Source organism: Eschscholzia californica, unplaced genomic scaffold (assembly GCF_041429995.1).
Source record: "Eschscholzia californica isolate CP2 unplaced genomic scaffold, dmEscCali1.0.p SCAF_4, whole genome shotgun sequence".
Taxonomy (NCBI): domain Eukaryota; kingdom Viridiplantae; phylum Streptophyta; class Magnoliopsida; order Ranunculales; family Papaveraceae; genus Eschscholzia; species Eschscholzia californica.
Window position 1 is genome coordinate 31,560,558 of NW_028238461.1, and position 22,904 is coordinate 31,583,461.

General features: G+C 37.7%; 1 protein-coding gene across 2 annotated transcripts; it reads left to right on the forward strand.

The window, feature by feature from the left end:
• Positions 1-1,770: 1,770 nt before the first annotated feature.
• Positions 1,771-10,890, forward strand: LOC147544141 (Nucleotide/sugar transporter family protein). Of its 2 annotated transcripts, none has more exons than XM_086633638.1 (8): positions 1,771-2,088; positions 5,779-5,886; positions 6,017-6,051; positions 8,181-8,293; positions 8,908-9,169; positions 9,268-9,533; positions 10,364-10,505; positions 10,576-10,890. In XM_086633638.1, the coding sequence occupies exons 1-7, from the start codon at positions 1,987-1,989 to the stop codon at positions 10,492-10,494; spliced, it is 1,017 nt and encodes a 338-aa protein (XP_086489764.1). In that variant the 5' UTR covers positions 1,771-1,986; the 3' UTR covers positions 10,495-10,505; positions 10,576-10,890. The 2 variants fall into 2 exon arrangements, with proteins under 2 accessions (XP_086489764.1, XP_086489765.1); XM_086633639.1 differs by having other exon boundaries at positions 10,593-10,890.
• The last annotated feature ends 12,014 nt before the right edge of the window (positions 10,891-22,904 follow it).

Genomic DNA, 22,904 nt, shown 5'->3' on the forward strand with positions numbered 1-22,904 from the left:
TCCTGAAACGTAATATACAGTATTGGACATTGGATTATGTACCGTACATAACAAAATTTCCTATATTACGCTTACAGGACATTTGCTTATGTAAAATACACAACAAAATGGGATATACATCCCCCCCCCCCCCCCCCACACCAAAGTGTAAGAATTTTGAAAAGTGTATAGGACATAATCATATGTACAGTACAAGACGTCTCAATAGTTTCAATCCAACACGATGAATCTCAACCGCTTGATCATCACTGCCTCCCTAGAGTCGGTCAACAAAACCTATAAAAGATAATCAAATCGTCTCAAAAAGGACACACATCGAATAAGTCACAACTCCATAACTCGGATTCACTCAATACTCAAATATTTAACTACCGTCACAATTTGACTGTCTTGAGCGTCGAAGAGGTTTCTGAGTTCTTTGCAGGTTTCACCCCTGGTTCTTGAGGAGCATATTCGAATTCGACGCAGCAACCTCACTATTCAGACTTTTTCCAAGAAGACAAACTTTGACATCGTCACATTTACTACTTATGATCATGACACTACTGCTTTACCTCCCCACTTATAAAAATCTACAATCATCATCATTACCTTCACGACAGGTCCATAGCCTCACGACTACGTCCACCACTAGCACCACCACCAACCTCACTCAAGTCATCACAAAAAACATCTATATAATAAAACAGAAGGGAAAACGATGACTGGGACAAACACCCTTTTTTAATAAAAGATATTGTCTAGAAGCCCTTCTCAAAATTGAAAATATAGTCCTTCGTAGAAATAAAGTTACTTATTTAAAAAACAATACTCCTTTCCTTCTTAGAAAAATAAAATAACTAATTTATGAAAAAAAGAAACAAAATAAATTTCAAGGGTTAAAAAAGAAATTAAAATCTCTATCTCTCAATAAAATAATAACTAATATAAGAGAAAAGAAACAAAAAAAAATAATACAAAAGAATAATAACTAATAAAAATCTTTCTCTTAATAAAATAATAACTAATTAAAATCTCTCTCAAGTGTTCGTGCCCTAGGGCACGGGATATACCCTACGGCACGGACACTTGAAATTAATACTAACTGATAAAAATCAATAATTGTTTCCTTCTTAGAAATAAAATAACTAATTTAAAAAAATTAGAAACAATATAAATTTCAAGGGTTAAAAAAAAGAAATTAAAATCTCTCTCTCTCGCAATAAAATATAACAATAAATTTCGTAACATTTAATTGATACAAGTGTATATAAAACAGAAGGGAAAACGATGACTGGGAGAAACATCCTTATTTAATTATGCATATTGTCTAGAAGCCCTTCTCAAAATTTAAAATATAGTCCTTCGTAGAAATAAAGTTACTTATTTAAAAAACAATAATCCTTTCCTTCTTAGAAATAAAATAACTAATTTAAGAAAAAAAGAAACAAAATAAATTTCAAGGGTTAAAGAAAGAAATTAAAATCTCTCTCTCTCAATAAAATAATAACTAATTTAAGAGAAAAGAAACAAAAAAATAATACCAAAAAATAATAACTAACAAAAATCTCTCTCTCTCTCTCTCTCTCAGTAAAATATAAAATAAATTTTGTAACATTTGATTGATATAAGTGTCCGTGCCCTAGGGCACGAGATATACCCTAGTTTAATAAAAATCAAGTGCCTTGATGAATTTTTTTTTTTAAAATAAAAGAATATTATTAAATTAAATTACTTTTTAACTTACAAGTAATTATTTTGTTAAGTATACTTTTATTAATTTAATAACTTGTGTCACTTTTATTAATTTCTACTTTTACATCTAACAAGACCGAACAACTATTCTAAAATTGTGATTTACATTGTTCTAATTTCTAAATCTCAAAGGAGGAAGCGATCTCTGGATTCATCTCTGACTCGCATCTTCTTGAATAAACTTATGCTGCTTCATGTCCGTGGAGACGACGACGTTTAGAAAGAGTTAGAGAGAGAATAGTTGTTCCTACAATGGCTGATCGGAAAGGGAGATTCGTTGGAGAAAAAACCCTCACCTACGCTTATCTCCTCCTCTACATCGGCCTCTCAAGTGGACAGATATTCTTTAACAAGGTCAGCTTCTGTCTCATCTCATATCGTCTCCCCTCTCTTTTTCTTTCTCCTTTTAGGGTTTCCGCATCAGACCTTTCTTTATTACTATGTTGGGATGTAATTCTTTGTTCCTGACCTGTTGTTTGAGCTCCAATTAAATTACACTAACCTACTCTCTATTAGTTTTCTCTCGATTCATTTGTTTGTTTCTCTCTATGACAATGGATATTTCAATTTTAATCTGGTTGGCAGGGTCTTAACTCCTTGTCTAGACCATTTTTTCTCGGTTTAGATCGACAAAATAAGTTCTATTTGAATACGAATCACTGCAGAGTTTAATTTCAGTGTTAGAAGTTGCAGGTTAAATTTGAAAGATAAGCTTCTATATTGGTTCAGTTGTAAATAATGCTATTCTAGTAGTAATCAAAGTCTCTAGTAGTAGTGCTAAATTATACCTTAATGATGATGATCATCTGCTGGAATATTTTGGAAATTATGAAGCTAAAAAGTCTAGTCAAATGTTCACATTAGTTTTCCAGTGCGATGCATTTATGAAACCTAAGAGTTAATTTTAAATGGGTGTAGTAAATCTAAACTTATAGGTATTATATGTGTTTACGAAACCAAGGAGTTAAGGTCATCGAGTGAGTCTAATGAATCGAGTTATACATTGATATTGATGTTCAAGGAAGAGAGCTAACAAGTATGAAATGAAAGAAACAGATTGTTACCAAGAAGATCTTAAGCTTGTGAGTCCATTGTGATACCCCCACATCGCATGGGAGAGAGTCTAAAGCCTGAGCTATAGGTGTTGGCTCAAGATCAGTAAGTGTCTAGGTCTTTTGGGTGGGCTCGTGGAGCCTTCTTTAGAAACAAAACCTTGTACCCATGAACTTGGGTGTTGATCCCGAAAGTGGAGAAAATATCGATAACTGCTAAGGCTTGGGGCATTATAATCCAAGTATATGTAAAATTGTACATATGTAGTTGTAGTCAATTAAAGAAAGTCCTTAGCTGTAAGTGGGAGCTACACAACTTGAAGCTAGTTTTCCTTTAGATAGTTTTACTATCTCACAAGGACAAATATTATGTCATGGAAAAAAGATATCTACAAGGATGAGGAAGAAGGCGAACTGATGATAATCCAACCTCTTGCTATGGTCCTCTCCCTGACCAAGTACAACCATATGATGGGGGTTTATAGTGGGTGAACTCGAAGTAGCTCACAAATAATGCTCAACTCTCCCCATCTCTCTCTCTCTGTCTTCCTCTGATGTAACGCTTGACACTTGCAGAGTAAGACTAGACTAAAGTATGCTAGTTTAACAACTAAAAAGCATGATAGAAGACTTAAAGGCATGAAACCTAAAAGCGGGAACAACAAAGAAAACAAATACATAAAAGGGCCTAGTTATAGGCTACACGACCAACCTTAGTGGGACTGGAGATGCCAACTAGAAGAGTCCCTACAGAACTTAGATTAAGAACCCAAATTCTAGTACTGTAATTAATGTAGCCAATAACTATATTAACCCTATTATGGGCCTCTCGGCCACTCTAAGGGCTTCACCATCCAGCCAATATGTGGCGACATCAGCATCCCCTTCTTTCCATAAAAGACTCCTCCCACATATGGTTTAATTATAAGAGGTTTTGTTTGGGCTTGCATAGGAATACTCTTCTTCTATACTCGTCCCTCTTGGGTTTGTCCCTCTTACTAGTTAGTAGTCTTTTAGGATGTTCATATTTCTTATTATGTTATCCACATTTTTTCTCTTATGTTTCAACTCTCTAAGCTTAACTTCTAACACTTCTTGCACTTTGGACTTGCACTTTGGACTTGCCTGCTTCCTCCCCTTCTTTATATGTAGGTTCAGACCAATGTTACCTAGTATGCGGATCGCTCCGGTATTTGGTACAGGTACCAGTACGCGGTAAGCTACCATGTGAGTACTGGGTACCCTAGTTGTATACCTATTACGCACACTATTTTCTGTTGCACTATGTTTTGGACCATTTTCTAGACAAAAACTTACTCTCAATGATGCGTATATAATAGATGCACCAACTTCCTTATATTCTATCTCCGTAAAACTTAAAATAATGACAAACTAAATAAGAAAAGTCTTGTAATTAACTATTCAACATGTCGAGCATCTAGATTTGTACAGAGTATTTGGGTTAATTAAGAAGTAAGTCTGGTACGCCAAATTTGGAGTACTGGAAAGCAATCCACCCAAAAAGGGTACTGATAATCTGGTGGTACACCCCAAGGGATAGAGTATCTCGTAAGATTGGCTCGGGCTCCTGCCCCTCCCCTTGTTTAGATAAAGGTGTGGACTCCCGTCCTTTCCTTTCTCTTGGTGAAAGCTCAAACCCGCCAGTTCTTGTCTTCGTTTGGTAAGCTTGTATCGTTGTTGAAGTTTGCTGCGGATATGCCTTGGAAGGCCTTCCTCAACATTTACTTAAACTTTAGAAACACCTTTCGAGGCCTAGTAGGGTTTTGTCTATCAAAGCTGATATTCTGAATTAACTTGATGTTCTTAGGAAGGTTTTTTATTTGCAAGTCAGCGTTAAATGGTGAATAAGATTACAGTAACTGTTGATTTTGAACTGTCACCCATTGTAATTGATCGCTTTCAACTTGGAAAGGCTGATATTGTTGCTGTTGTGTTTGATGACACTGCTCTTTTTGCAACACTTGTTCTATCTGTTGCTGCCGAGCCTCCAAAAACGCCCTAGTGGTTGTATTTCCACTCCAAGCTTAAAAATGCTAAATGCCTGATATAAATCAAGGAATGAAATTTCGGTTTCGGTGGAAATTTCGGTCGGTCCAAAAGTGGAAACGTTTCGTAGAAATGTTTCGGTCAGTGTGGAAATCTTACAAATCTACAGAAATGATAGAAATATGATGCAATTATGTATAACAAGATTATTAAACCATAATGAAGCATAAAAATGATGTTTACATTATCTATTAGTTTAGGGAGTATTAACAATTACACAGTTACTTCTGGGGGTAAATTGAATAATTTTTTGGCTATAACACCCAAAAGATAACATTCTTACTAATAATAATTAACAAACTATGTTAGTTTGAGAAGGTATCGTCAATTACGCAGTTATATTAGAGGTGTTACTAAGATAAAATCAATTTAGGCAGTTAAGTCAAGTCGTAAATCATTCAAATAGATTTAAAAACCATTGAAAACATAACATAAAAATCAAAAAAGATCTAAGAGAAATGAAGATGAAAAAGACGAAGAAATGGATATTTTTCTAGTATTAGTTTCTCTGATTTTTTTGCTAGACTTCTACTATGTCGGTCGAAATTTCCATCATGTCGGTGGAAATTTAGATATTTCCCACAACTTCGGTGGAAATGTCGATCATGTCGGTGGAAACTATGCAGGAAATAGTTGTAAGTGTTATTTCGTGCACCTAATCTCATTTTAGGAAACGTTTCGTGAAATTTCGGTGAAATTTCGGGAAGTTTCATTCCTTGATATAAATATAAGCTTAACAACAAATGGTCAACGCATAAAACGAGACCTAGCTAGGTGACTCGGAATTTGCTGCTTTCGCAAGACAGTATGCTTAAAAAACTAATATACCTTCCTTTGTTTATGTTGTTTTAGGAACATAATTAAAATTTTTTTTGTCACGATCTTTGTTTCACTTGCCTGATATGAAATTTTTATTGGCACGCAGTGGGTTTTATCATCAAAACAGATCAACTTCCCCTACCCTTTGGGATTGACTCTACTTCACATGGTCTTTTCATCAGTTGTATGTTTCATTCTCACTAAAGTTCTGAAGGTACTTTTCCTGTTACGTTATAAGCAGTTTATTTTATTCCATCAATTGTTAAATTGTTAGTAATGCAGTAAATACAATCCAGAAATCAATTTCTCTATTGAACTTTTCCAAATCTTCGTCTGATTCCCAGATTATGAAGGTTGAGGACGGAATGACTGTTGACATGTGAGCAAATGAACTCCTCTCCTTTCCTTTTTGGTGTTTGGATTCTTTGGTTTCAAATATGTGAAGATTGTCTTCTGCTTATAAATTCTTGTCTTCTCATGTTTGCACCTGCTTCTTTTTCGTAACATAAACTCAATACAAGATTGAAAATTTGAGATAAAGCTTCTTCCTTTGAGAATACCATTGTTTGGCCTCATTTGTTTTAAGAACTACGAACATGAGCATAACGTTCTCCTTGTCGTGTAATATCCTGTACTTTAAGCTAGTGTACTTTGTCACTTGATTGTTTGAAATTTTTAGCCTTCTATACTAGTTACAATGGTATCAATTTTGTAGCGTCACTGCGATGTCTACAAGCATGGAAAAATATATTTACCTGCTAAAAACATAAATAGAATGTAAGTTTACCTCCTTTGGTATTTTCACCTCAACTCATACGGAAGTTGCCCCGGCTGAGCGGACTTCATTTAGTCTTTCTCACCTAAACTAAAACAGGACTAGCATTGGATCTAGCTAACTTGGTCTACGGCCTGGGGTCAAATTTTAGGAATATCCACTGTTAGATGATCTCATGGTATCAAACATTATTGACCAATATGGATATCAGTATTCTACACCGCTACAAGGTGTTGATACGACAACATAAATTCCACAATGGCAAAACCATAGTATACTTATTTGTGTGACTTGGACACTCTTACGTTTTTATCTTAAATATTTCGAGTTCTTTTACATCTAAATCACCTTTTGCTAGACTAAAACTTATGTTACTTTTTGTGTGACTTGGACACCCTTACGTCTATCATTGACTGACACCAGTACGAGTGTGGTGAGCGGAAGAATGTCATTATAGGGACACAACTTCACACATATTATCTTATTTTGGAATTTGGATTTAGGTTCTTTATCAAATTATTAATCATAATTTGTTAGCTTAGTGTTTTTTGTATGGTGAGTATTAGTGGTGACACGATTGTGTCCATGTACACAGGATTCATACAAATCTCACACTCAACCAATTTAAGTGAGTACAGTTACCTGATGCGAGTATCCGCATCTCCATTCTGACTATGAAACACGAAAATACTACAAAAGAGTATTTGTTATACATAGCATTTTATATACAAATCGCATTCACTGCTGAAGTGGCAATGAGTATTTTATGCGGATCCCCCCTTTCTGTTGTTTTCCCCTCTTTCTTTCATTAATTCAAAATTTTCAAAAAAAAAAAAAAGTATTTTATGCGGATATCCATATCCGACACGCCAAAAATACTGATGAGGAGCAGGAGCTCACGGGTTGACATTTGACCTAGTCGACTAAAAGAACTTGACCCACAATTACGAAGTACATCAACTCCTTTAGTGGGTGGCCTACTCGAGTAAGTTGACCATTTCATTGTATCCCAAGTTAGTCGGTGATATTTTCGTGATGTAAAAGCAGTGGTTCTTTTCTTCTAAAACTTTGTTCATTCATTGATTTGACTGAATGTGGTCATCCAGCTTATTCTACTATACTTGGGTATTTTGTATTAGGCTTGTGGTAATACCGTAATATACGTATTTGAAGGGACACACACACACACACACACACACACACACATATGTGTGTGAGTGTGTGCATATATAAGTGTGCATATTTGTATGTGTATATGAAGTTTTTATTAGTCAGATACATTTAATATTTAGTCCGAGTTATTCCTGTTGCTCTTGATTGCTCTCAAGTACTTGCATCTAGGCTCACCAAAATTAATGTCATAACATAGGTAGGTGGATTCATGCTAGATTTAGTTACATATATCAGCTAAAGAAAGAGCTGCAAACTAGTATTTAAATTATATGACCGTCGCTGTCATGTACGAGTGGTAATCTCAACAAGCCAAATGGTTCAGATTCTACTTAAATGATTCTAGCATCTCGATCTTGTAGTATCCTTGGCAAAATATGTGTATATGGAGGTTGGGAGTTTCGTCTGGAAACTCTTACTTCCACCCAGCCTCACCTGTTTTGGTACTCGTTTATTTTTACTTTTTGTTAACACCTGTTCTTACATTATAGTATTAAACATTATAACCTACCATTTGATCTTACAATACAATTTCATTGACTAATCGGGAGTTCAACATTCAGATATACGACATCTGTCATTCCAATTGGTGCAATGTTTGCAATGACTTTGTGGCTGGGAAACACTGCGTACCTTTATATATCTGTCGCCTTTGCACAAATGTTGAAAGCTATCAGTGAGTATCTGCAAAACCTTTGACAGAGTACCTTTATATACTTATGCTGCATGGACGTTGCATACTTCAACCAATACAATTGCTGTAACAGTGTAATACTAAGGCCCCAAATCGTACAACCGCATGTAGTTAGCTCACATGAAACTAATTGATACATCAATTTTACTCCCACTCATCCCACACTTACTCACTGTTAATAAATAATGTGTTATATAAGTACAACACCAAACAAAACTGATTTATACCAGTAATTTTGATGAACCAACTACATAATGGAACATAATTGATATTGGAAGCATCAATATACAAAGTAGAGTGACTACAAAACTTTAGGGATAAAAAAACCTAATCTGTTTCTTTCTCTACAGTTTCTTCCTTCCTCTCACTATTTCTCCCTTCTCTACAGTTTATTCTGCCGCAACCCTATGTATTTCTTTATTTTCTGTTTTCTTCAAGGTTTCACCATTAATCCCATTTTCCTGTGTTCCTATTTTTCGTTTAGGTTTGTTACAGTACAATGTTAAGAAGACAGTTTTTTAAATTTCTAGTTACACCGTAAGTCAAAATTGGGAAATCGCAGTACCCGAGTATAATTATTTGTTTGTTATCTATAGTGCCTGTAGCTGTTTTCGTACTTGGAGCAATGGCTGGACTTGAAGTGATGAGTTGCAGAATGCTTCTTATTATGTCTATTATCAGTCTCGGTGTTCTCGTGGCTTCTTATGGGGAAATAAATGTTAACTGGATTGGAGTTGTTTACCAAATGGGTGGTGTTGTCGGGGAAGCATTGAGGCTCATTTTCATGGAGATTTTGGTGAAAAGGAAGGGTCTCAAACTAAACCCTATATCCGTCATGTACTACGTTAGTCCCTTCAGGTATGCATTTTCTACATACAGTGTTTGCTCAAGAATCTCAATAAAGTTAATTTTTCTTTTATTCTTGTAAGAGTAATATGTAATCTTTTACTCGCCAGTGCTCTATGCCTCTTCATCCCATGGATTTTTTTAGAGAAGCCAAAGATGGATGAAGCTAACTGGAGTTTTCAACCAGTTGTATTGGCACTCAACTCTCTTTGTACTTTTGCACTGAATCTGTCAGTTTTTCTTGTCATCTCACATACAAGTGCGCTGACAATCCGTGTTGCTGGAGTTGTGAAGGACTGGGTGGTCGTCTTACTTTCAGCACTTCTGTTTGCAGATACAAAGCTGACAATCATCAACCTTTTCGGTTATGGCATTGGTAACTAAAGACTCCAAAAGTACTTTCAATTGATTCTTTTCCTTTTACAGTCCCGACGTTCCTCAAGAGCAAGGATGACTTCTATTCCTGATTCTAGTACGAGCACTAGGGACAGTTGAAAAATTCTCCATTGGGCATCAAGATTTTCCATCATGAAGCCAGATCCCACTCAAAGCTCTATATAGCTCAAAATTAGAATAATTGTAGCGCCGAGATAGTGGGCTTACTTTCAACCATTCACCTATTTGTTCAGTGTCAAAGCTTAAAGGAATTTCCTAAGCAAACTCTCAAAGTCGTGCCTAGGATCCCGAGAAGGGCGACGTGGCATGTGAACCACCAAACCGATGTGATTAACCCCAAATCTAGTGAAGTGTAATCACCTACTCTTGGTGGATCACACACTTATTGGGAAATTAGGCGTGACTTGGGAGTTTGTCTAGCTTTGGCCTCTTTCCAACTTTCAAATGGTGATTCAGGTTATTCTCGTACCCTATGTGTTTGGTCTACCTGGAAACCTTTCATTCTCCTGACTGCTTGTAGAGTGCTATTCTTTTACCCACTTTTAACAAAAAACAAGCATGTGGTCTCTGTCGTCGGGGCAAAAAAAGATTTAAAGACTATCCTATTGGCCAGTCGCATTGAGTTTTTTTTTGATGAAATGGCCAGTCGCATTGAGTTACGACTATTGACAAGGGGGTCAAAAAAATCGAGCTCGGTGCTTGCCTAATCAAATTTGCATTTTCTCACAAATATCACTCTGTTCATCTGTTTGGCACTCCTGATATAGGAAGCATAACCCAAATAAGTTTTTGTTTTCCTTTGTATTTTAGCTATAGCAGGTGTAGCTGCTTACAATAACCATAAGTTGAAAAAAGAAGTCGTGCGTGCCAGCCCAGATGACACTAGAACAGATCAATCCTCAGAAACAGCCACTTTAGTTTCTCAGACAACAGATACATAAGCAGTTTCAAGGTATGTAGAAAACATTCTTGGCTTGAATTTACCATGTTTATGTTGTGACACAAGTGTTGTTTTCTAACAGACTAGTGTCGTTAGCAGTTCGACAATATGTATACAGATGTTCTGAAACTGATACGGGAGAAGTGTCGTCCTCCTATGAATTTTTTTATATGAGAAAGTACCTAATGGTGGATTCTCCTTGTGGTGGAAGATAACCTAGAAAAAATTGGGCTCATGACTTAGCTGAAGTAACTGTATAAGAGAAAGAAATTTGTTCATTTCATTCCCACATGAAGTTGGTTGAGTGTATTATTCTCCACAACGGTTTTGTTGTAGAGCCATATTGAACTATAGTTGTTTCGCTTCAATTTATAGAAAAACAGTTTTTGTTATCAAAGAAGCCTGTTGTCCTTGATAGATGATAACGTCTTAGGTGCTAGTTCGGTTGGTTTAATCTATCTTTCTTACTTCAATTTATTTGTTGATAGAAATTTGGTTTACTCAAGAGAGAGATGGGGCAACTTAATTAGAGGGATGGTTTTACAACCAAAAATAATAATAATAATTACTCAGTGGTTAACTAGATGACTGAGAAATATTAAAACCAAGTTGAAGTGGGTCACTTCAGTCTTACTTTTCTTCCGGTATCTTCGGTCATATTTGTCATCATCATTTTCTCGGTATGGTGGGAGGGGTTGGTTGAAATATAAGAGTAGATCAATGGAGTATGAAATAGAAAATCATAATATAGATCAATGTGTTGTGCTATGGAGGTCACTGCATTGAAAGTGATTTTGGAACAACTTTGGTGCAAATTGTACTCTCCGGTCAGTCCCCAATGATTTACCATAGCTAATGTTTTCTTCTCCCATTGAAAGAAACAATATTGAAAAAGCATGTAGTCAACTCAGTAAGTAGAAGGTGTTAGAGCAAGTCCAATGAGTCTCGGTCCCGGGCCCTTAAATTCACCTTTTCATTCAAATTTAAGGGCCCGGGTTCAGACCCTCAAAATCAGCTCAAATAGGGAGCGGTCCCGGGCCTTTAAATTTGAATTTTGAATTTATCTCTTTTTTACCATTCCAACCACCATATTAAATTTTTTATCAACTTTTTTCTCTACAAATACAACTCTCTTTCTCAACAAACTTAAATCAATTTCATTTCTTCTTTGTCTACAAACTTATCAAACTCTCTTCCTATACCCTCTATGTTCTTTTTTATTCAACATGGTGGTTGAAGAAGATGCATGGGATGCAGAAAGAGATGATGATCTCTTAATGTTACAACAAATGAGAAGGGATGCTAAACAAAAACGTACTCGTCATGTTGGTTCTGTTTCGGGTCATCGAATGGTAGATCGTAATCGACAACTCGGTCATGAAGCCATTATGAGAGACTATTTCAATGCAACTCGAACTTTAAGTTTAAGTTCTTTAAGTTTTTGAATTAATGTGTTGGATTATTTTAAGTTTAAGTTTTTTAATGAATTTTTAAGTTTTTAAATTAATGAGTTATTTTTATTTATTTTTATTTTGTTTTTACAAAAAAAATAAAAAATCCCACCGTTGGATGTGATCCAACGATGGGATTTGCTCCCACCGTTGGATGTGATCCAACGATGGGATTTGCTCCCAATATGACTGTTGGGGAGCCCCAACGGTCCCTTGGGGAGCAAGGGGTCGACCCTTATTTCTCTCAGCCCTCCGCTAGGGACCGTTTGCACTCCAATGGGGAGGATGGGGTGTCCCGGACCCTTAATTTGAATTAAGGGCCAGGGACCGCTCCGCATTAGACTTGCTCTTAATAAAAAAAAGTAAGTAGAAGAAAATGATAATTGTTTGTGTGTTCATCTCTATTAGTATTGGCCAAAACGTGGAGGAGAAGATAGGGGCGTTGGAAATAAACTTAGAGCAGATAGTGGGGTTAAGGTTTAACTCACAGTATTTTTGATAAAGTCAAAATAAAATTACTTAAATTAGCTGGAGTATATTTTATTTCGGGTTATTTTTTAAGTAGCTCCCAACTTTGTAATCAGCTTCTTGCCTAGCCCCCTACTTTATCAAAAATATCCAGATGACTTCCTTTTTCAGTTACCGTTATAACTCCGCTAACTAGTCATGCCTCTCTCTCCTCTATCTCATCGCCTCTCTCTCCCACCTCATCTTATCGCCACCTCATCATCTTCACTGGCGAAGGTCTCCGGCCGGCAACCTTCAGCATAAAAAATAAAAATAAAAAAATTTCCTTTCTTCTCTCTCTCTAAACAGATCTAGAGAGAGGAGATCTGCGAACAAAACATTGAAGGTCCAAAAGATTCGTAAAGAAGAAAAACGAGAACTTGAAGCCAAATCCAAAACCCTCCACAGTAATCACAACTCCTCCACCGGAAACAACCCTTCCACCACTAATCTACATCCACCGCCCAAAACCTTAACTCTAAATCCGACCATATCTCTTCCTCTTCCAAAACCCCTGAAACCCTAACAGAAGAACAAAAAATCGACGATCTAGTCCTACCCAAACAAGAAGTGATAAGTCGTCTTCGTTTTCTTAAACAATCTATTACTCTTTTCTGTGAAGACGATGACGCTCGTCTTGAACGCCTCAAGTATACACTCAAAGTTGGAGTTTTTGAGGTTGATAGTGATATGACAGAAGGGCAAACAAATGATTTTCTGAGAGATATATCTGAGTTGAGGAAACGACAAAGGACTGGGCTTTTGGGTGACATGAAAAGGAAGAGTAATGGGGAAGGGATTGAAGATGGGGATGGAGGTGGTGGTGGATCTAGAGAAGACGAATATAGTGGTGATGGAGGATCTTTTGGTGTTGATGCAGATAAAGATTTGAAGCGATTGAAATCGAATTTCCATGATTTATGTGAGGAAGATAGGATTCTATCTCTAATCTCTACCAACCAGACTGGAATCTGGTTCCAAATAGTTTAAAATCTAGATCTCCTTAACTCTTGTTTCTCTTTCTTCCTCCACTCTCTAACTTCTATCTCCAATCTCTACCATCGGAGTCAGATGCTTCTCTTTTGGTGACGCAGATCCTTAATCGCTATTGAAGAACATGAAGAAGAAGATGGGGACTTTCAATGTTTGATTTTAATTGAGATTAATAATAGTTGAGTTAATCCCGCCGACGTCAGGTACCCTTTCTGTGTTCTTCTAATTTCAACATCTATTGTTTGGATTACTGTTAGCTAGAGAACATTGGAGATCTTTTTTATGATTTTTCATCTATAGCATAAAGGGTTCTAAAAAAATGCAATTCTTTTTAGGATAAATCTTTGAATTACGTGTATAATTTTTTTTCTAGAGAGAGAGGAGAGAGGAATTTCTTTTTAAAGGGTTGAAGGTCGCCGGCCGGAAAACTGGTCGGTCGACGACCTTCGCCGGTGAAGACGATGAGGTGGCGAGAAGATGAGGTGGCAATGAGAGGTGATGAGATGGAGAAGAGAGATATGACGACTTGTTCACGGAGTTATAACGGTAACTGAAAAAGGGGGCCATCTGGATATTTTTGATAAAGTAGGGGGCTAGGCAGGAAGCTGGTCACAAAGTTGGGGGCTATTTGTAAAATAACCCTTTTTATTTTAAATTCCTCTCACCCAAACTCCGCAAGTCGTACGGGTGTGTGTGGGCGCGTGTGTGGTCCTTCTCTACAATTCTTAGGTGTTTAAAATAGGTTATCAAACAATGTATAATAAACGTTAACAAGTTTCTCTAGCAATGCAATGTGGACTTTTGAGTAGCAAATGAAAAACGATTTTGAGAGCCATTTCCTAACAAGTGGTCCCCCCCCCCATCATGTGCAAACAAAATTAGCGGAATTCACCAAAGCAATTTAACCCACAAGATAGCTATTAAAGATTTCTAAATACTGAAAAAGTGGGAGTTGTACTCAAGTGTGCAATATCTTTCGATTTGAATTGATATATAATGAAGCGAGACAACAATAAAAAATAAAACATCTAAGTGAAATAACTCTTAACTTAGTGATTCTTGGTTGAGACCTCCACAACACACAAAATACCTGTTAACTTTTCACATTCCCTACAATTCGTTTATGTTCACTAAAAGGCTTTGAACATAACTTGGGTCCAATTGTTTTTTCTATGAACATTGTTGCACATCTTATATAGATTGGGGGTTTTCATCCTTTAGGCACATGTTAGTGATTTTTCAAGTCTACCTCTTCACAGACAATCTCTATATATGCAAGGTTTGGAACCATAAAAAACCTTTACCAGTTCATCCTCATCATCATTAACAATTATCCATTCATCTGGTCCTTCTCAAGATGACCACCACCAAGGGTTATAAATGCCTCACCTCCATATTGTTTGATTTGATTTTGGGCTAAAAGTTCTATAGAGAGAAAGTTTGAGTTATGCTTTCATGGAGTTTGAGTAAAGAATGGAGAACATGATGCTGATTGTTATGGGGCATTCAGATTTTTATTCGAAGACACCCATTTTGCATTTCTAAAGGGAACCCAAAATTTCGCCAAGGAGAGAGTGGTTTCACCTTAAAGAATCACATTTTCCGACGATCTTAGCCTCACACCACATCAAAAAAGGGGAATTCTCTCATTATCTTCTAGTAATTTATTATTCATTCGCCATGTTTAACTAACTTTAGTGTGTCGTTTATGAGATGAAATTGTGATGAATTTTGTGATTATATTTGGTACGATTTAATGTTTGATTATGAATCGATGTTCATTTATTTCGATTATTGTTTCAATCATATTTTCATGTGGTTTGTCATGCACCTCACATGGTTAATAGGTGAGGCGAAGTATTCAATATCGACCGTAGTCTAAGTCATAGTTTCATGTGTCTTGTCATGCACTTCATATAGTTAGGCGACGAGACAACACCCTCGATGACTCGGGTTAACCCGATGATGCATAAAATGATCAATCGTTGCCTGATGTCAAGAATAAACCAGAAGCCCAACAGGTCAACCTGTCTCAAGGCAACAGGACTGCTAGGCCTGAAGAGATCTACCCCTAAAGCCCAGATTTAGAAGGTCGGGTAAATCCTCTAAGGAGCTTCATCCTTTTTTTGCTTAAAACACAACCAGGTCTGCCCTGGAATTCTCAAGAAGAATTAGTGGGTTCACGTAAGCAAGGTCGATGCCTTACGCCCTGAGCATGGGAAGGTAGAACCGCGCCGCACGCTTATTGACTTAATCCTGAATCTTCCGAAAGATCTCAGTCGGCTACGATCCTAAGTGTTTAATTAACTTGAATTTCAAGAATCTCAAAGGAGGAAACATCTCCTAAAAGATTTATCAACTGGTCAGGATATCTATGAAGTATCCTTGAACAAAGGAACTTCTAATTATCTTAGATACGAGATAAACTAAAAAAGAAACCCTAACTACGAATAGTAGTCTCAATCCCGAATGGTGGATCAAACCCGCTTCATCCACACCGTCTATCGAAGTTGGTTGATGAGACATGAAAATGTCCCATCTGAATCTCTTAACTCGGGTTAGTTAGTCCAGTTCGAACGGTTACTCTGATAATTTGTTTGATTTTCTTTCTAAGATCTCATTTACGTAGTTCGATGCAAAAACATCGTGATAAAGACATACTTAAGGGGCATGTTGGTCATTTTAATGACAAGGGTATTCTGGTCAATATTAGTGCTCATGTGAAAGTAGAGTCCAATACGAATCTATCGGCGAAAGCAGAAGTGGAATCGGAGTCCGGATCAGGGAAATAGACCAAGTCAAAGATGGGGCGAAAATCAAGTGACCAAAGGTCAACAACACCACGTGGCGGGTGCAGAGAACAGAGATGGACGGTAGTTATGCGGGTGTGGTACAAATTCGGGCTAAATGTCGGGTTTTCTTTGGAACTTAATCCCGTGTACACGCAGACATGGTATTACCGCGTACATACAAGCATCCGTTCAAATCTATTGGTCGGATTAAAAACGTGGCATCATCTGGAACGTTTCTCATCTCTCTCTCAGCTGTTCTTTCTCTCTCGTCTCTATTATCTCCTCCCTCTTATAACCGAGAGGAGACATAGAAGCCATATAGAGACAGAGAAGGAAAAAGAGATTAATAGATTGGCAGAAGAAAGGAAAGGAAGACAGGAATGGAAAGAAGATAATCGAGAGGGGAAGAGTTATAGAAAGTTTTCAAAAAATCGAGAGAGAGAAGGAAAGTTGAAAACTCTCGGTTTCTTATAAACAGAAAGAGAGACATTTTGTGGAAGGAGGTAGGTTTTGGAGCTGGGTTTGGTTAGGACCATTAATCATCTCATCACGGTTTAAAACAGGGATCTCGACGGCTTACAAGGGGAGCTCGGCCATTAAAGCTCAAAACCGAGCTAGAGAGAGAAAGAGAATTTTTTAAAGTTTCGAGTTTTGTTTATTTTTCTTCTTCTTCTTCTTCTTCTAATCCTTCTCTTTGTGAGAGAGAAAAGGATAAATAGAAAGAGTTAAGAGAGAGAGAGGTTACTGTTTTGTAGAGAGAGAAAGAGTTTTAATTATTTATAAAATCCATTGAAATCATCTTTTTCTTCTTCTTTCTTTCTTGTTTCTGTTAGAGAGAGAAAGGGAGAGCTATATTATTGTTTAGAGAGATAAAGATAAAGTTTAGAGTGAGAAATAAAGAGAAAACAGTAGAGAGAGAGAAAAACCAGTCGAGGAAAATAATTTTCTCACCAGGAAATCGTTCCGGGAAGACGAGAAAATTATTTTCCCTAAGGGTCTGTTTGGCTGCACAGAAGGAAATTTGCGAGAAAAAGGTGTTTTCTTCTCCGATTCTTTTTCTTTCTTTAATGTTATTATTTCTCATTTATCCCACCATGATTATGATCTCTTTAGTTATGAGTAGCTAACTTATCTAATCTAGGGTTAGGATGATATTTTGATATGCATGAAAAATGACCTTGTTATCACATGATTATCTTTGAGGAGCCTAATCGTATGATCTATTAATCTTCTAGTATTCAAGTTACGATCTTTTGCTTTACTATCTATGCTTCAGATTTGATGTATTATATTTGGGTTGTTTACCCTTAATAGTTCATACTTATTAGTTGATAGATAGTCATTGTGAGTTAGTAATTGATTCAAGGAGTTTGTGATTGTGTATTTGATTTTAATTAGAAATTATCTTTCGAGGTTATGAAATCTTGAGTTATTAGAAAGATATGAGTGAATAGGTCATAATTTATGCATGTTAAGGTGGATTCCGAAACCCTAGGTTTTCTCCTCACAAGTGTCTCTCCATAATTATATTTTTATTGTTTTACTCAAGTTTGCTATTTTCATCATCTCGTCACAAAAATCAATTTCAAAAGATTTAGAATAGATTTCACTTAGTCTCTGAGGAACGAACCGGTCTTACCGGAGAACTATCACTTGACACCCGTATACTTGCGGGTGGTGACCTATTTAGGAAACTTTCTAGGCCCATCAAGTTTTTGGCGCCGCTGCCGGGGACTAAGTTTGAATTTGTCTTATCTTATTTCTATATTTGGAAAGTTTTATTTTTGGTAAGTTTTTATTTTTGGACACTTTGACTTGCTTTTCCATTTTTAGTGTGTAGAACGCTAAGGAGTGAAGGAAAAGGCGCAACAAGGAGAGGAGCTCAAGAAGGAAAATTTACATTTTATTTTTAGTGTTTTTTTTTATTTTTTATTTTTATTTTTTATTTTTGGTGAGAGAGAGACTTTTAGACTTTCTAGTTTTTAAAGTTTTGACCCTAAATTGGAGGGCTTTATAAATTGTAACCGAAAACCAAAACGAAGCCTCGGGTTGGAACACTCACGGGAGAGTGGCCCGGGTCGTCTGCAAGGGTCATCGCTCGTCTTGAACGGGAGGTAACTTCTCTAATCACCCACGAAGCCCCTATCAGTGGGTAATTGCGTGTTTTGTGTGCCTAATTGCTTTGATCGAATTGTTTAGTATAAGCATTCTAGTAAGGGCAATAACCCAATTAAAAGATAGGAGACGGATTTCATCACCGTTCTCTTGCCCAAATAGGTAACAACATTCACGATCCTAAACCTCACCTAAAAACTAAAATCTGATTTAGACATCAGCCCCTAAGGTTACGAGCTCATAGGATCTTTGAAACAATTTAGGGACTTGATTTTTATTTGGGCATTCCTCAAAGGAAAGTGTCACTCAATTCTTTAACAGGTCACCTCGAGAAGAGGCAACGCTACCGAAGGTTGGACGGCTATCTGATGTGACACGAAAATGTCACATTTGGAGAGCCTAACTTAGACTAATTAGTCATTTTTGAGTGTTATCAATAATATTTTATGTGTTTTTCTTGTTTAGGTACCATATTTGGAGCTAAACATGGAATACGGAATAAAAGGGGCGAATTATCACTATCATTTCATGTGCCCAAAATGAGAGAAAAAGACTTCAAGCAAATCATATGAGAAGAGGAGTCAAAGACGAGCCCAACGGTGAAAACGGAAGTCAATTCCGAGTTCGGACGTGGAAGTTGTGAAAGAAAGAAGTCGAAGTTCGGTCTTAAAACAAGGATTCTATGAAGGCACCCTCCTTTGGCAATAATTCTAGAAGGCACCCTCTTGATTTCCAAGTGAAGTCTAAAACCCAAGTCCAAAGAAGATGAAAGAAGGAAGAGATTTTGGAGGCACCCAATGGACTCAAGTTTGAGTCAAAGTCAAGGTTGACTATGTCTAGGGTTTGAGTCAAATACACTATTCATCTTCTTCCTCATTCATCATTCAAGAACCAAGCAAGAGAGAGAAAAAGAGGCAAGGAGGAAACTAGGGTTTTGGGTGTTCTTCAAGACAAGAGTTTGGTTTGAAAGAGAGCAAGAGAGAAGAAGAGGGAGCCGGCCAAGCTAGGCCGGCCATCACCTAGGCCGGCCTAAGCTTGGCCGGAACAAGAGCAGCTCGGGAGGGCTGCACGGGAGCTGCTACACGGGACAGAGCTGCTGCTCGGGAAGCTTCCCGAGCTCGGGAGGAAGCTTCCAGCAGCAGCAGCACGAGCGGACAGCAAGGAAGCAGCTGCAAATCGCGAGCTCGGGCTGCAACTCGGACTTCACTCACGGACGCGGCTGCAGCTCGGACATGCTCGGAACAGCAGCTACCGGCTCGGGTATAGCACGGGACGGCCTAGGGACAGTAGCTATTGGCCCGGATCTAAGTGTTTTGGCCGGATTTCATGGTTTTTGGCCGAATTTCATGTCTTTCTTTGGCCGGATTTTCATGGTGTTCCGGCAACTTTCTTGGTCTAAAACCTTAGGGCTTTTACTCCCCATGTCTTGATCTAGCTTCCCATGTGGTTTGATTTGATTTCGGGTGAAAAATCTCTAGAGAGAGAAAGCTTGATGAAGCTTTAATGGTGGATGTTCTTGAGATGGAGAAGATGATGATGAGTGCTATGGGGAAATCTGATTTTTACTCGGGGACACCCAAATTGCATTTTTAAAGGAAAATCCAGAAAATCGCTACGGGGAGATCGACTACACTTAGAGACTCATTTTTCTCGACGAACCTAGCCTCGAGCCACATAGAAAAAGGGGGATTTCTCTTATCATTTCTTTTCATTTATTACTTATTCACCATGTTAGCTAAATCAAGTGTGTCGATTATATGAGATGAAATGTGATGAATTTGTGATTATGTTTAATATGATTTGATATTTTGATTATGAATTGATGTTCATTTGATTCGATTATCGTTTTGATCGTATTTTCATGTGTCTTGTCAAGCACTTCGCATAGTTAATAGATGAAACGAGGTATTCGATATCGATAGTAGTCTAAGTCATAATTTCATGTGTCTTGTCATGCACTTCACATAGTTAGGCGACTAGACAACACTTTCGTTGACTCGGGATTAACCGATTATGACGTTTGTTTGACTAAGTATGATCTCCGGATATACGTAGTGCTTATAGACATCACATTAGGAGTCGAACATCGATTATACTTTGAAACATTAGATCGGACTACACATAGTCGTAGATTTATCATTATGGATTCCCGGACTTCGACACCTCTCTCACTTATTTGTTGCCCGAATCGAGTCTTACCGTCTCCCGACTCTTGTTCCTCCAACACTTCTCTCGAATCTCTCTCGCTCGTTTTACTTATATTGTTTAGTTTAGTTTATTTTACTTGTTTGCTTTAATCTCTTATTGCTTATTCATTAAAACCCCTATTTATCCTTGTTTCTCTTCTTTTAGTCTAAGTTAGCCCTTAATATCTAGACAGAGGGATAAGACCCTTCGATATCCACACTACCTTCCTATCCTTGGATCGACTCCGGTTTTACCGGTTACTACTTGATACCTCCGCTTGGGTGTGTAACCTTTTCGGCTGCATCAAGTTTTTGGCGCCGCTGCCGGGGATAGGTTTAGTAGTTAGGATAGCGTTAGTTGTTTTGTTCATTAGTTTAGTGTTATTTGCTTCTTAGACGCCTTTATTTTATTTTGTACTTTCTTAATTTCACTTTTTTTTTAGGTACCGGTTTATAGAAAAGAGCCAAAAGTGACATAAAGGCGAAGGAAAAGGAAGGAATCGAGAAGCTTAAGAAGAAAGACGAACGAAACGAGAGGAGCACTCGATAGTATCACATCCTATCTCAAGCACAAAACCACCTCTTTAAGGCAAAGTCTTAATAATTTTGTGCAACAAGAAGGAGGATCTCTCTACAAATATCTTGAAAGATTTAAAGAACTGGAACTACAGTGTCCACATCATGGTTATGAAAAGAGCAGACTAGTCCAATTTCTCTATGACGGACTAGACTATCCCACTACATCCATGGTAGAGTCATTATGTGGTGGCGGATTTACTTATAAATCCCTCGATGACTGCATGACATTTCTAGAAGATCTAGATGAGAAATCCCACCAATGGGAAACTTCTAGAGGACCTCCTACTAGGGCCAATCCTACTCCGAATAAAGGCGACATCTATAGAGTTGATGAGTCGGAACTTAAACTCGCCCCCATGACGAGAAGGATAGAAGCCCTAGAGCTTGGTCAGCCTAAAGCAGTCAGGGAGGATCCCACTCAGGTCATGAGTGTTGGAAATGAATCCATCTCTTATCCGTGCTCCGTTTGTGGAGACCCATCTCATATAGGGAATAAGTGTACTCTATTCTTTGTTTCTGACGAAAGAGAGCATGCTAATGATCCTTATTCAAACACTTATAATCCGGGTTGGAGAGATCACCCCAATTTTTCTTGGTCCTGGGGTCAAAATCAGGGTCAGGTTAGTAGTTCCATGAACCCTCCTGGGTTTAATGCTCCTAGGAATCCTTTTGCTCAAAACCAGGGTCAATCTAGTACCCAATATCCTTCTCAAAACAATGAGTCTTTAGCGGAAACCATGAAGCAACTAGCTAAAACCCATATAGAGTTTGCACAACAGACCAACCAGGCTATACAACAGACCAACCAGGCTATACAACAGACTAACCAGACTGTGCAAGAGACCAACCATGCTATAAATAGTTTAAGAACCGAGGTAGGTCAACTTAGAGAAGCCCTTAGGCAGGGTATGTTTCCTAGTCAACCAGAACCGAACCTGAAGGGTAAACAGTCGATGGACCAGGCCAATGCAGTAACCACCCTTAGAAGTGGTAGGGTAGTTGATAATAAGGTAGGAGTTCCCGAAGATAGTGAAAGAGATCATGAACCCTCTTCAATGCCAACCAGAGTCTCTAGTGATGAGCCTTCTAGTGATGAGCCCGAGAAGGCTCCTGAGTCTGAGGAACCACCTGTAGTGCCTGAGCCTTACATTCCTAGAGCCCCATATCCTCAGCGTCTCGTAGAGCCAAAGAAGAAGTCTCAGTTCGAGGAGATAATGGAAATATTTAAACAAGTCAACATTAATATTCCATTACTAGATGCAATTAAACAGATCCCAGCTTACGCTAAGTTCCTTAAAGACCTATGTACTAGAAAGCGTAAGATGAATGTGCATAAGAAGGTCTTCTTGACTCAACAAGTGAGTTTTATCATCCAACAAAACCTTCCACCTAAGTACAAAGATCCAGGAAGTCCTACATTACCTTGCACTATAGGGGACCATAAGATCGAGCGAGCTTTGTTAGATCTAGGTGCCAGTGTCAACCTTCTTCCTTACTCTGTGTACTTACAATTAGGTTTAGGAGAAATAAAACCTACTTCAGTAGTTCTTCAGTTGGCAGATCGGTCTATTAAGCGACCACGTGGCATAGTAGAGGATGTTTTGATAAAAGTTGGTGAGTTTATCTTTCCTATAGATTTCATCATCTTAGATACTGAACCAGTTCATGATACCCAAAGTCAAATACCTGTCATTTTGGGTCGACCATTTTTAGCTACATCAAATGCTGTCATATACTGTAAAAGTGGTCTTTTAAGATTGTCATTTGGAAATATGACGGTGGAGATGA